The sequence below is a fragment of the Capra hircus genome, chromosome 21 (genome assembly GCF_001704415.2).
Source record: "Capra hircus breed San Clemente chromosome 21, ASM170441v1, whole genome shotgun sequence".
NCBI lineage: Eukaryota > Metazoa > Chordata > Mammalia > Artiodactyla > Bovidae > Capra > Capra hircus.
Window position 1 is genome coordinate 5,214,817 of NC_030828.1, and position 15,594 is coordinate 5,230,410.

The window sequence follows — 15,594 nt, forward strand, 5'->3', positions numbered from 1 at the left end:
TACTGGAGCCTGTGTACTTGCCCTTTTATCTTAATGCACGGAAGTGTCAAGAACAAGGGGGTTACATACTTTGGGGAGCCAACCCGTGTCAAGAGTGGGAACCGAGTTGCCGTCCCCTGATCCTGCTTGCCGTGGCCCCCTGCAGGGCCCATGCTGGCAACAGGGACCCTCTGGGTGGCCTCAGGCAGATGAGTAACATCAAGGCTCACCCCAGGACCCTCCAGGTTGCTCCTGTTCCCATCCCAGCCCTGAGACAACATAGGAGCCCACAGAGGACTGAGCGCATGGCGACCGGAGGCTGGCCCAGCCCACACCCCTGCTGCCAGGCCCCAGGCAAGGCTGGCAGCCTCTCCTCCTGGGTCTGTGGGATGGAACCTCCAGGTCCCCTCCAGCTTCACAGGTCTCTCTGCCCCTCCTTCTCACTGCAGACAGACACTGGTCCAGGACCAATATGGAAACAGTTAAGCAAGGAAATGACAAGGTGGGGGAGAAGGGCGCCCAAGGAGCAGCCCCCAAGCCCTAGCCATCAGGGCCCGAGGGGGACTCTGCGCCTGGGAGGCAGGAGGTCTGCAGTACCCTTGTCACTGACCTCAGTGTGGCCCTCGGGCAGGACCCCCAAGGTGGTAGGCGAGCTGCCCTTGGCACTTGGCTGGCAGGGAGACAGATGCTCAGAACTGCTCCAGGGGTCAGCCAGTGTGCTGGTTCTGACACTAGGGAGCTACATATCCCTCTGAGGACATGACGGCCCAGACCCTCCTCCCCAGAAAAGTCGTGTGTGCACACACACATCTGCACGCCCTGAAGGGGGTTTCCTAGTTCTGCACGAAGAACTTGAGGAGCAGAGGCAGACAGGAAAACAGCAGCTGGTAGCTGTGATGAGAGGCAGGGAGTCTGGGGAAGGGGAGCCTCCTGTGGGAAGGCTCAGGGGAGCTCCTGTAGCGAGGAGACATGAAAACCTGGGCCCAACAGAGCTGGGGGGAGACAGGAGTGGGAGCACTCCAGGTCAGCCTCTTCACTGTGAAAACGACCAAGACACCCACCAAGCAGAGGGAAGGTGAGAACTGAGCGAGAGTAAGTGCGGAGCAGCAGAGCCCACGCAACAAGTTGAGTGTTGGTTCCCTTCCGGCTTTCTTACCTGGCCCCAGGGCTGTAAAGGGGCTATCTACCTGCCTCCTCACTCCCCAAACACCTGGGAACCACTGCCTGCCTCCTCACAGCTCTTGGTTCTGCTGGGCCACAAAGCCTAAGGCAAGGCCAGATCCCTGCCTTCCAGACGCTTCTGGTGTGGCAGATGGACATGCAGACCATGTTCTCCCCTGGAAACAACCGCAGGGCGACCCCTTCAACTAGGACTGGGAGGGAAGGGCATCCTCATGGCTGGGACAGCAATGTCTTGGAGAAGCTGCCTCAAAGGACACCAGCCTGGGATAGGCTGAGCGCCCAGCAGGGTGGGACCCCTCCTCTGCTCCCACCAACCACAGGACTACCAGCTCCCAGGTACTCACACCTGGTACCAGCCCCCTCCATCACCTCCTTAGCTTCCCATCCCCTCCAGACGTGACCAGCCCAAGTTATTGTAAGTCCACAAGCGGCCCTCAGCACAGAAGCCCTGCTACACCTGACCTCTCTGCAGAGGGGCCACAGGCCCACACTCCTCCCTAAGGAGGAGGGAGCCATACTCCCCTCTCTAACACATTTCTTTCACCAGAACCTAATACTGCCAAGTTCAGGCATTCTTTCTAAGCCACACACACACACACACACATACACACACACCTCTGGGCTAGATGGCATCACACACCTGTTATTTACATGTTATGGAGTAGATATACCTAAAGACGGACTTAACAGGATTCAGGACAAAAGACAAGTGTCCTGAACAGGCTCCAGCAAAGTTGCTGCTTCCTAGGCCACGCTGGGTTAGGACACGATAGCAAAGCTGTGCAGGCTCGGGCAAGGCAGTGTCCCGCAGTTTTTAAAGGGCCCAAGGCAAGGCTGCTGTGGCTACCAGTTCCACCTGGCTCAGAACCAGGCTCCTGGCGCACTTCTCTGTCATCAGAGTGGCCACGGATCTGGTCCACTCCTCCCGAGGGGCCCGCTCTACCCGCATGGGGAGGCAGGAGGCAAGGGGCTTGCATCTCTCCATCACTGGCATCATATCCGTGGTGGAGGTCCTAACCCCCTACATCTCACGCTCTAGAGACACCTGCCAGGGGTGGGGATATGTGGTGACTTTGACTGGGTTCAACAGGAAGCTGGAAGAGAAATGACTACCTGGATACTGACGTATCCACTGTAATTTTAACCATGAGACCTCAAAATGTTCTATGATAGTATATTTGAATCAGTTACCTCAGCCTCAAGGACTGATAAGTCAGGGTAAACTAACAAATGACGGCAGCTCCACTTAGCTTACCACATCTAAACAAACAAGTCTTACTTTCTATTTGCTGGAGATCATTATCTGACAGATAGACTGATCAATCAGCTTCTTCCAGGAATTTCAGCTGAGGCCTCTAGGTAAGAAACATCTATTTTGAAGTGTACACAACAACTGCTATGTAACACAAGGATTATTTATTTCAGCTCAACCTTAATTCTAAGTCAAAACGCCCAAGTTCCTCAATCTACTCCTCTCTCAAGGGAAAAATACACTGTGAATGTGAGGGATCATAATATATGATGAAAAGATGGTGGTGGATCAATCTCTTAGCTGCCTGTAATGAAAACTGAAATAAACAAAAGAGCTGAGTATAAACACCACTGGCATCTCTGTGCAGCCTCATACACAGTTACTCAACTTGCTTTGTAAACACAGAATGAAACAAAACCAGAGGCTGGCAACGCTGTTCCTAAGGGTGTCCCCCAAACCTAATTCCTTACAGTCTATTCAAAAAGGCACAGTGAAGCCCAAGATGGAACTCTCAGCAAGTGTTTTGTAGGAAATTAGAGTCTTCTGGATGCATGGGTTTTAAATCCAGAAGGTATAAAGTCAGAAGGTGTATGAGTCCTGCCAGCTCTCGCCAAAACGTATCTCATTCCATCACTGCTGTTAACAAGTGACCGAGTTCCGTTCCACAGAAACACCTGACGTGAGGGCTGAGCCGCTGGCAGGCCAGGATCGCGAGGACCCGGGGCCGGGGAGCTGGAGCCGAGCCTTCACCGCCCGCCACTGGGGCAGGGCCACAGCTCCCAGCCACCTCAGTCCTCCCCCCGCGAGAAGGGCTCCCCTGCCTGTAAGAGAAAGGGTTTGGACTGGATTGACTCACGTGAAGAATACGTGAGCGACCAGCACACAAGAGGACCAGGCAGGCACAGCCGAAAGGAGCAACGGCGAGCCGCCATAGCCAGCAGGGCTCCTCCGCTCCCCAGACAGGGAGGGCATCCACGCCGCCCACGGGAGGGCGAGGGCACACCCGGGGTGACGGGCTGGGCGCTGCACCTCAGTCCCCACCGAGCCGCCTGGAGACGCGAGGGGTGCAGCCGTGACCCGCGGACACACCTCAGTGCGCTGGACTCGCAAGGGGAGGCGGGGGAGCCTTCAGAGGCTCAGCGCACTGTGGGAGGGGGACTCCTGGCGGGAAGGATGCCCCACGACCAGAGTCCCGGGGCTTGTTTGGGAGTCTGCCACACCGGTGCCTGCATGTCATGATCACAGAGGTCTGCGGCTCAGGGACCATGTCACCAAGGGGAGGGCTGAAGGGTGGGGGTGCAGGAGAGGAAGGAACAGCAAAACACAGTCCTGGCAGGAGGTGCCCGAGATCTGGAGCTGAGAAATGCTGATGCTGCCGTCCACACGGCCCTGGGCTCCTGGGAGGCTTGAGGAAATAAAGTAACTGGCTTGACGACCAACTGCCACATGTACCTATGGCTCTTTCAGCAAATACTGTGTGAGATCCAGGCAAATGAGGCCCAGGACCTGTCCTTAAGGAGGTCGCTGTGCAATGGACTTAAAGAAAATGACTTCTTCAAAATATCGGTGGTAAAAACAGAAAAAGAACATCGGTAATAAACTAGGAAGAAATGCAGTTTGTTCTCGCTGGTGCTACCCAAGATGGAACACGGATGCAGCCCAGACTGACTAGTCTTCTTAAATGGTACTGCACTATATTTCCTAATGATATTAAGCTGCATTTCCATCCACCTAAGGAGGGAACTAAAAAAACTTAAAAAAAAAAAAGCAACTGGGTGAGACCATGCCTTGTGCACGTGTGTACTTCACTAAAGGGTTAAGGGGACAGAAGCAAGAGAGAAAATTTAGAAAACCTCTAGAGAAATATAAAATGGTCATGTACAGCGAGTCCACCCCTACAAGTATTTTTTTTTTTTTTCAGTAAAGAAAAAGAAAATTGAGTGGTGACCTGACCCAGAACTATCAGAGGAAGAAAAGCAACATTAGTTCAAGACTGAGAAGCAAGAAAAATCTGAGTCTGTTTGCCAGATAAAATAGGAAGTATCTGCAGCTGGATTCCCTCTGTGTCGGTCACAAAGCGTCAGTCTACTCATCACATAACTGAGCTTCTCAGCTTCAACTGAGCCCCTTATCCAAATGCAGCCACCTCACTTCTGATTCATAAAATACTATTTCACAGAAAGTGAGTCACTTAGTGACTACATAATGTAACATAAATTACTTTTGTGCATTTAAAACAATTTCCTAATTACAAGGAAACATAAAAAAAGGTTCTGAGTGTGATTTTTAAGATGCTGGAACAAACCAAGATTTAATATAAAATATAATAACTACACATGGTTTTTTTTTTTTGAGGCCGTATCTGCAACAGAGGAGAAATATTTCGCTTTAACCTGATTCTTTACTTCTAATGGTTTATGGATCTTCAGAATTGATAAAGCACTTAGCCTGTGGATGCACAACTGAAACCCAGCACGAGACACTCTGGGCACAAAGAAAAGAAAGAAGAGAAGCCGCTCAGTCGTGTCCGACTCTGTGCGACCCCGTGGACTGTAGCCTACCAGGTTCCTCCCTCCATGGGATTCTCCAGGCAAGAGTACTGGAGTGGGTTGCCATTGCCTTCTCCAGGGGATCTTCCCGACCCAGGGATCAAACCCGGGTCTCCCGCATTCCAGGCAGTCGCTTTAACCTCTGAGCCACCAGGGAAGCCCAGTCTGGGCACAGGTGAGTAAGAAATGGAAACAGCAACGCTTGGCAGAAGACACTCCGCAGGTGGACTTCACGCACTGCAGCAACACCGCCACTTTTGGGTTCTATTCACACAATGATGATCTCTCATTGGACTTGTCTTTTCAAATGGGATTGAGCATTGTTAACTGTCACTCAAAAATCAGTTTTTCTGGAAGATAAATATCTACAAAATGTACCATGATCTTAGAGAAATATAAGATTTTGATCACTATTTATCAGCAGAGCCATATGCTGGTTGACCTTTTTGTTTTTTATCTAAGAATTAAGAGACCTTACTATAAACCTTATAGGTAATGACAAGATAATGATAAAATAAAGACAAACTGTCTTTGTATCTTAGGAGTCTACATCAACCTAAGTAACAGTATCTGGCAGTGGATATTTAAAATCTTGACTGGTATTGAAGCTAATATAAATTCTAACATCAACATTTCTAAGATGTGTTATGAGAACAGAAAGCCACACTGTTACATAAATACAAAATGATACAAGTCCACTTTTTTTTATCTTTGAAACCCAACTACATGGGACATGGAAAATTTTTTTTATCAACTAGATAATCTGTTTTATCAATAGCTAGTAAGCTATTTTTGTAAATTGTCTTTCAGCTGAAAAAACAATACACTACTTACATCATATTGGAAAAGGAATGACCTCAAAATTTCCAAGCAACACAGCTATTTTTCACATCTGAACTCCCCTGCTGATCATTAGGAATAGTTTCAAATGTCCCATTCTTGGCTTCCATTTGTGCCAAATCCTGGACAAGTCTGTAACAAGGCTATGGCTGCAAAACACTGCGTTTCTCCACGAGGTGCTAAGTCGTCTGCCCTCCCTTCTTAGCACACCATCACTCATTAGTCTGAGGCCTCTCCTAAATCAAGCTGTGCTTATGGGATACAGAGGAAGTATGAAGTCAAAGTTGTTTTGTTATATCTCTTGCAAGCTAATAAACTACCTCAAATTCATTGTTTAACTGAATATACTGTTCTGTGCTTAGAGATGCTGTGGTCCAAACTCTGTCCTCAGTCAGAGGAGGCAGAGGTGAATCTGGCCCCAAAAGTCTCAGTGCCCCATCAACACGCAGAAGAAGGGATAGACAGTCTTTTGTTGGAGGGTATTTGAAGAATGCGTTAAAAAGCAGCGTGGGGTGGGGGTGGGGGGGATCTTAAATGATCTGAAACAGTGCTGTTTCCTGTATTACATTCTTACCCAATTCTTAATTATCTAAAATGCTGAGGAATAAAAGACAGAGTTCACTTTCTTTCTTTTGACCAAATAGCTGGAAGTATTAAAAAGTTAAGGCAGACTAGAAATAAAACACAGTTCCACTATGTTTTAAACCAGATTTAAGTGTTTTTTTTTTTTTTAATTCAAACTGACCCAAAGCAAAACTTACATTACAAAGGAAGAACAAAATACATTATGATAGAACACACTAGGAGTTACATGAGAGCTAAATTTGTGGGCCAAGGGCCTCATCCCAATGACACTCTGGGCTGATGAGCAATTCTGCACCAAAGTTAGAACCTCAGTTTTTGTATGGTCCACTGTGGTAGTTAAACTACACATCCTCGTCTCGTAGGGTGTGTATCTGACAAATCAAGCTAGACTCCCTCACGCTCCAGATGTGTACTCTTGCTACTGCCAGAACACTGAATTCTCTAGCGGAAATGCTGCTCCAAGCATGACTGATAATGAATTAAAAAAACAAAATTGTCAAGTCCTCCAAACTAACAAGTGTGGATTATTCTGTAGTAAATAGTTTAGAAATGTGGAAATTAAATAATCTAAAAAACATCCTTACTCTGCTGTACATTTATAAACACAAATATTTACACACACAAAAAAAATCTTCCATTTGCAAAAGATGAGGTTTGCAGTTCATTAATGATCATAATCTTTTATGAGCTGGTGTCTTTGGTGTACTTGCCAAATATATTTTTATAAAGGTTTAGTAACAGGCTTAAATAATAAATTTCAAAAGAAACAGAAGGATCAGTGACAAATGTGATACTATTCTGAACATTTCAGTCAAGATTCTGGAAAAACCAGTTGATCTTCTGAAAACACTTGTTCTCATCATGTTACTACAGAGCGCTTCTCTGCCAACCAAACTGGAGAGCAGGCCTGCACATTCACCCCTGTATTCTGCCAGTTAGCAACTCTGAGACATTTTAGTTATTGTTAAAGACGGTATGTGACTGGGATTCTAGTAACAACAAAAATAAAACATTCTTTTCAAGCTTCCAGAAAAATCAAACATCAAACAAATAACAGAATTATACACTTCTTCATTAAATAGAAATTCTGATTCCAGGAAGAGCTCTCATAATTTTTTTTCTTTTCTGAAGTCTAAGCAGCAATATAGAACAAAGAATTTACCTTCATCTGATCTTTTTACTTGGAATTTCCTGACTCTGACTCAGTGGTGAACTTAGTTTTGGAGACCTCTGAATGGCTGGGGAAAGAAAATCATTTTAAACTAACTGAATAAATTAATAGACACATGAGGAGATGAGCCCTGTGTGAACGTAACACTGCTCAAAGTACAGAATTCTGCCTGCCTTCCCATGTCCTTGTCTCCCTGGCCCGGGTTCAGGGAGCAGCAACGCCATCCATTTCTGGCCATGCCAGGTGCCCGATGCCAAAAGTGTGTCTTAGCTCTGACCTGATTATCGGTTTCCAGAGGAGAACACAGCTCAGCTCCTAGCTTCACAAGGACTCTCTCTCAGAAGATAACTTTTTGGAGATATTTTTATGGAAAAAAAAGTCAGAATACCCATTTCTATCTATCACATCCCAGTTACAGTTTTTGGATGGTTGCAAAACTGGCCACACTTTGAGTGGTTCCCTGCGGAAGAGGCTATGTACCCCAGCCGTGATCCCTCACATCACCCTCTCCCCGAAGCTGCCCACTGTTCAGAAACCTGCTCCCAGCCCAGGCCTAGCAGAGCAGGTATCTGATGCCAGAGCCACTCCACATCCAAGAGAATAAATTTTGTGCTTGAGGAAATATCACTGTCAGCTCTGAAAAAGGATAAAGCCAGAGGAGACCCCCAATTCTACTTTGTTATACTTTTCAGGTGAAATAACTTTATACTTAATGACTTAAAACTAGAAATTCAGACAAGAGAAGCCCTTTATTTTGTAAACTTCTGATAATAAATTTATTACTAGTGTGTAAATATTCTGAAATTTCCCAAAGCACTAAGAACAATACTGGGATAGTTTTAAAGCTTCTTCTGGAACTAATACGATGACACGTCAAGCACAGGGCTCATTTCCAAGGGCATCTCCATAGATTGCTAATCTCTCTGGAACCACTGTTACTGACACTTTATCATATTTATGTTTATACTGCAAACATATGCCGATCAACCTAGAAAATAACTGTTCTGAACAGCGTCACTGTGTATAACTTTAAAATAGATAGGAAATGCTTAATTAGCATATTAGAAATTAACCAGACTTACAAATATGCACCCATCAGAAATTTTACCCTTTAGACATTTTATTTCAACTGGGAAGAAATAAACACCATGAAACCATCCAAAATTATTTATCCATTAAAGCCAAATGATTTAACAGTATTTTGGCTATTTTTAGGGAATACTCTACCACCAGGACATGAAATTTTCTGCTTAAACTGAAGTAAAAGACAAAGCTTAAAATGGAAATTGCAACTGACTCTATGTTCTGCAATTAAAATTAAAGTGGCAGTTCCTGTTCTCACAGGCATGACAAAGCCAGCTGTGGAATGAGGAACATCAAGTGAAATAATGGATAAAATACACCAGAAAGAGTACTGCACTGGAGGCACTATTTTAAAAACAGAATACACGGGCTTTATAAAGTTATTTTCTTTCCCATTAATTGTTTTAAAAGCACAATTCAACTAGAGACAGAAGTTGAGACTCAACGTCCCCAGGTAGTGTACTACAGCTGTTAAAAAAGTAAGTTAGAAACGAGCACACCAACAAAAAGCAGAGGGACTGGGTTTAAGTCATCCAAAGCTACGTTAATTAGAAAAAGAACAGTTTGAAACAGCCAATTTGTACTCATTAAAATGAATGAGGTGACATCATTACTTAAAAAATTTCTTAGGGCATTTTCCAGTAGAGCCCTGGATGCCCTGGGTGAAATTGTGCCTCCAAACTGTAACAAGTGCTCTGCTGGTTTATAATACTGTGCACACCAATGAAACCATAAATTTGGAAAGGGTCAATTCTCCACTCCAAACCTGCTTGTGTCATTTTGGAAAAACAATTGTTTTAAATGCAATATTGTATAGAAAGCTTGGACCTCTTAAACTTGGACCAAGAAACCAAATTAAGACCTTCAAGCATGTGGGGTGTGTGTGTGTGTGTGTGTGTGTGTGTGTGTGTATAAAAAAATCTCTCTCCTACAATGAAAACCAACCAACCAAACAAAAAAACCTGTAAAGTGTATACCTGCTTTCTGACTTCACAGCAAATCAGAAATTGCATAGGATATACTTTGTGCAAGGCAAAAAGCCTTTTAAGTATCTGGAATATAACTCCTAATCTCGCTCACAGTTCTCTGTGTATCAGATATCATCAAATTTGTGTTTTAAGTAGTCTTTCATGACCTTGGCAATTGGCAGTTCATCAAGTAGTTTTAGGTTTTGAAGGCCTATACACTGTCGAATTTTAATTCGGCACAGGTCCTGCAAGTTTCTGGGCTGTCCTAAAAAGACAGAAAAAAGACAATGTTACAAAGCTGCAAAACACAACATTTAAGGAGGGCTTTAAGGTTCTGAAAGGAGTACTTTATTTCACTGGGAAGTATCTCTCTGCGGACTTTACATGCAAAGGAGCAGAGAGACGAGCTAGGAGGATGCGTCCTGGGTATCATTACATGGAATCTCACTGATCCTTTTCACAGCCCTGGATGGTGGGTAGTTTCACTTCCATTTTACAAATAGGGACACTAAGGATCGGTGACCAACTGAAGTGTTTGAGACTCAGACTAAAACCAGTTCTTCTGATTCTCAGCCTGGTATTCTTACCATTACAAATCGGAATGTCAGTTCTTGTCCCAGGTAGGCCTCTAATATGCGGGTTGAACCTGTGTGAGCAAATCCCTCTTCTGGGCCTCAGTGTCTCCACCTGAAAAGTGAGGGAACTAAGTTCCTCCTATCAGCTCCCTGTCCAGGGCACGGAACCCAACCCCGGGGAGCTCTCCCAAATGAGATGTGCCCCTCTGTTCCCCATGATTCTAGACATAGCAGAACCCTGCTGTGGGGAGAAGGGAGCGGACTGGGAGGGCGGGCAGGGAGGGAGAAGAGGCAAAGCAAGCTATCCTGAATTTCCATGTCTTCAAACAAGCCATCCTGACCATCTGCCGATAAAAACCTATGCTATAACTGAACTCAAAAAAGAAAAAGAAATTACACATTGCAATTTCTTTCATCTTTGAATACTGTGTTTCACCAAAACAATGGAGATGACCACAAACAAGAGCAAAAGTTCTTTGACACAGAGCCTCAGAAGTGTTTGGATTCACATAAATTTCTTCTTTCATATTAAATGGCAATAATGATACAAATTAACATATGTGCAATGTGTACTCTATGCCATGTAGTCTTATAGGCTCCTGACATACACTAACTTGTTTTTATCCTTTTACGAGGGAAGTACTTTGATCATCATCCTCATTTTACAGACTGCTTGCATCTCCAACATTAAGTAACATGCTTAAAGTCAAGAACAATGCCATACTTCAGCAGTTCTCAAACTTTTTGGTCTCAAAACCTCTTTACACTTTAATTACCATGTAAGAAGTTAAAACAGAAAGTTCAGAAATACATATTAATTCATTTACAAATAATAAAGATAAGCCTATTACATGTTAACATAAACAACATTGTTATGAAAGTAACAGTATTTTCAAAAATAAATGAGAAGAATGGCATTCTTCCAATTTTCAATTTTTAAAAACCTTTCAAGTTTTTAAAGGTCTGGATGAATGAATGATTGCTGAAGTCTCATGTATGCTCTCATATCCAATCTGCTGTGATGAAACCACATCATCCAATCTCTGGGGAAGTTCATTTACTCTCATGAAAGAAGGAATGTGGAAAAGACAAATAATGTCTTAGTATTACAAGGAAAATCATTTTGATCTCGATATCCTGAAAGGGTCTGGTTAACTCCAGGAGTCCCCAGGCCATACGTGGAGGACTACTGCTATACTTAGTACTTATTACTTGAATTGTACCTGTTTACAGGGATCACCATTATTCACAATTATAAATGAAAAAGGGTCCTTAAAACTCAGACTTCTGCACTGTAGGGCCTGTATGATCAGGCGCTTTCCGAGAGGCACTAACTACATGGTCTCTGAACAGAATCACAGCTAAAGCTACTGCTTTCCTAAGAACGGCTGTAAGCCAGCGGCAGGTATCTCCATGGATGTCCGCCTGAGGATCTGTGCAAGGCTGCTGTACGTGCTCGTGAGTCTCTTGGTGAGGCTATATCCTCCTCACCATCCAGATCTCTGCTAAAAAGGCCACTTCATTAGAGCAGACGAGGTCAGGTTCCCTATCAGGTACTTTCTGAGTTCCATTTCTCTGGAGTGCTGAACGTGGCTATGATTTCACATTCCCTCGGTGATCGCCCAGTAAAGCCCATCTTCTTCCTTACATGCTCCACGAGGGTAAGATGATTTCTGGCTGCCAACGCCTGACACGATCAATACTCAACAAACACTAGCTGGACAAATGAATACTTAATAGGCTTTTCCTAAGAGTATAAAACAGACAACTAACTCATTGCAAAACACACCCATGTCAACAGCAAATCATTTCTTAATCTGTTTCGAAATATTTTTCATCACCATTCATGGGCTACCTTTAGGAACAGAATAAATTATCAGCCATTTTTCAACAAATGCTTAAACTATTTGATCTACAAATGCAAACCAGAGTATGAATCATATTTGAATCTTTTTTTAAAGAATTTGATTTTCCTAAAAGATGGCAGGTTCTTTTGAAGTACAGTATTAATGAAAAGAACCACCACAATGTATTCAAGGCAAAACAGATGAGATAAAATTGACATATATAAATATACATGTATACTTAAATGAAAACATATCTAACAATGTAGAAAAATTACATTATTATATTATTGGAATTTGCTTAGCTAAGGTAGAAAAGATGGAGACAAAAGGTCTTCTTTTGTGGAAGATTACACTCTCCAAAGACCTCACGCTCTTCTTTAACAACGTGACTGGATACCCCAGTGTTAAGAGATGGTATCTGGGTTCCCTCTCCTAGAAACTGGGTGGGCTCCTGACTATGGTGAAACTCATAAATCAGAGCTCCCAACTGGCTCTTGAGACATTCACTCTTGGCACACAACTATCACCAGGACATTAAGTCTGCAAAAAGGAGCTAAGGTCACGGCCCAATAGTCCAGGCTGAACTCCCAGCCACTGCCTGCACAACTAGCCAGCCATCAGAGTGAGACATTTGGAAGGTGGAAAGGCCCCAGTCAAGTGGAGTGGCCCCAGCAAGATGACATTGCTTGGCGCAGAGAAATAAAATAATCAACTATTATCATTTTAAGTCACTCAATTTTGCAGCATTAGATAACTGAGATTCTGGAATGTGGAAGTAGGGTGTTATCATTAAAAAAAAAAAAAATCTAAATTAGATAGCCCTGTCATTGGGACCCAGCAGGGGGAAGAGCTTTGATGAGGCTGATGGTCAGGGCTAAAAGTTTTAAAAATGTTACTAGAAGCTGGAGGTAAGGGAAGATATAGTTTGGCAACATGTCACATGAGGTAAGGGGAAAACTGGAAATGCCCTAACAATCTAGGTAAGAAAATTTCCCAGGCACAATATTACAAGTGTCACTGGCTCTGCTCATTGGCTGTGATAAATCGCAAGAGGGCCAAGATGAGCCAGCAATTTGAATTCAAGGGACACGGCTACAGAAAAGCCACCAGCCGCAGGAGCTACCGGTGCATGAGCCTTTCCAGGGGAAAATGTGCTTCCCATGCCTAAATATCAGAAAGCTTTACTCAATTTGCTGCTGAATTCTCTTCTTCTTAAGCAGTATGCTGTAGCAGTCTCAATGTTTGGGCGGAATCTAATCTTTTGAAGATTTCTTAACCATATGTAACTCCTGTTTGCAGAAATACCTCGAATGGGAAAAGCCACAGTTAAACCATCAACTGTTAGACCCAGGAGCTCTTGGGTGAGCTACTTAGCCTTCTGCTTTGGTTTCCACATCTATGAACTGAGGATGACCTACACAATAGGCCTTACAAGCATAAGAAGAATTACTTCTGGTAAAGTGCTTACAATAGGACCAGGCATATAGTAAGAGTTACAGAGTATTTGGTATATGTTAAATCAGTAATTTTAAATACTGGAAGGATATAATGTTTTGCTTCTCTTTCTCGAAAAAGTAGAGGGCTCCTTCTTGGAAGGAGCTCTGTTTTCCTGCTGCTAAGATGGTTAAGAAAATGCGTTGACAGTTTAATAGTAAAGGAGCATGATGCCCAGTTCTGGGCAAACTGATGGAAATTATATTCTGGAAATCACTACGTGACTTGGATTAGGCAGAGATGGGGGAACTTTGTAGAAGAACTTGTGCAGTGATGAAGTGAGGGGTGTCCACAAATACACAGCTATTTCCTCACCTTGGCAGGTAGTAGCACTAGATGAAAAGCAGGCTACATGATAAAAAGCAATAAAGACTACTCATTGTAATCATTGCTATTTCCAAGACTATTTAAGGAGCCATTTTTTCCCAGGAAAATCATTTTAGGAACAGATTATGACTGAAGAAAGAAGTACAAGCGTACCTCATTTTACTGCACTTTGTAGATACTGTATTTTTACAAACTGAAGGCTTGTGGTAACTCTAAGTTGAGCAAGTCTATCAATGCCATTTTTCCAACAGCATTTGCTCACTTCATGTTTTTGCACCACATTTTGGTAATCCTTACAGTATTTCAAATATTTTCACTATTACTGTACTATTATCTCTTGATTATTATTTTATTATTATCTGTGATCAGTGATCTTTCTTTTGGAAGTTACTACTACCACTGGCTAAATGCTCAGATAATGATTTGCATCTTCTAGTACTAAAGTACTTTTTAAGTTAAGGTAAGCACGTTATTATTACTTTTTTTTTTCTTTTTAGACAAAATGCTATGTTGCACACTCGGTATACTACAATGTAGTGTAAACCTAACTTTTCTATGAGCTGGGAAACCAAACAATTTGCCTGTCTCCCTGTACTGCAGTGGTCTGGAATAGAACATGCAATATCTCCAAGGTGTGCCTGTACTCCCTTTCTTGTCAGCACATCACTCAAAAGTACTGACTGAGCACCTACTATGTGCTTTAAAATGCACTGTCCCAAAGATTAAAGGGGCAAAGGAAAGGAGACAGAGGAAAAGAAGGCAGAGAAAGAGAATAAAGGGGACAAAAACAACAAAACTCAATACACGTACATGCTGTTCACAAGGTGTCTCCTTTCTGTGCTGTTAAACAGCAACTGCCGTGTTCACGGGATTACAATAGGGTGGGCCTGGGGGAGACATCTCACACACACACACACACACACACACACACACACACACAAAGTATAATTTAAGCAACTATAAACGCTATAGGGGATGCAGAGACACTACAAACTATTATTCATACTAATGAATTACAATGGCATTACATAACACTTCAAAGGGTTATTAGTCTTTCCACTTGCTAAAGCAGCCCATCATTAGTAATAATTGGGCTGGTATAAAATAGGAAATCAGCTTTTGAAGGGTCTAGTCTAGAACAAATTACAAAACCAGGGCTGTAGCATAATTTCAAAAATTAAACACCCTAAAGCATTAAATATCTCCTTTTGACATGACCACCTCTGCATTTGCCTTAAGCCAAAGAAAAGCACATATTGCTTTGTAACAAATAACAGAAATCCTTAGAAGGCTACACAAGAAACAGACAGCAATACAAATAAGACAGAAATGGTACAGAATAAGGTCATACTTTCTATATCAAAGAACCTTAAAATGTAGCATAATCTGACTTAGAACTGTGTACCACATCATCCAAGCTGACGCTGTGTAATTCTGGATTGCATCCAAGAGCGAAATCAAAGTAGCCTTTTATTTTTCAATACCGTGATTCTTATTTTGAGGTGAGCTAGCAACTACCTTTGTCCTATAAAATAAGATTTAACACATTTCATACTAAGCCTTGTGATGGGGGTTCAGGGACAAGAGCAAAAGAATAAAACGTGCCCATGGTAGGATCTTAAAAGGCAAACATAAAACGGAGGCACTGGAGACCACTGCAGATGCTGACCCAAGATGAAAAGTGCTAAGTACAAAGGTTAGCCCATTATAAATGCAGTGTACTATTTATTTCTAAAAGTAAT

The 15,594-nt window shown here is 43.2% G+C and overlaps 1 protein-coding gene across 2 annotated transcripts in view; it reads right to left on the minus strand.

Moving 5' to 3' along the window:
- ASB7 (ankyrin repeat and SOCS box containing 7) overlaps positions 6,292 to 15,594 on the minus strand; it is a 54,933-nt gene continuing 45,630 nt past the window's right edge. The window contains exons 6-7 of one of the 2 annotated variants that reach the window (XM_018066430.1): positions 10,197 to 10,296; positions 6,292 to 9,874 (exon numbers count right to left, since the gene is read on the minus strand). In XM_018066430.1, coding sequence (XP_017921919.1) covers positions 10,238 to 10,296 — 59 coding nt within the window. In that variant the 3' untranslated portion in view covers positions 6,292 to 9,874; positions 10,197 to 10,237. The remainder of the gene's footprint in view (positions 9,875 to 10,196; positions 10,297 to 15,594) is intronic. The other variant, XM_018066429.1, reaches the window with a different exon arrangement.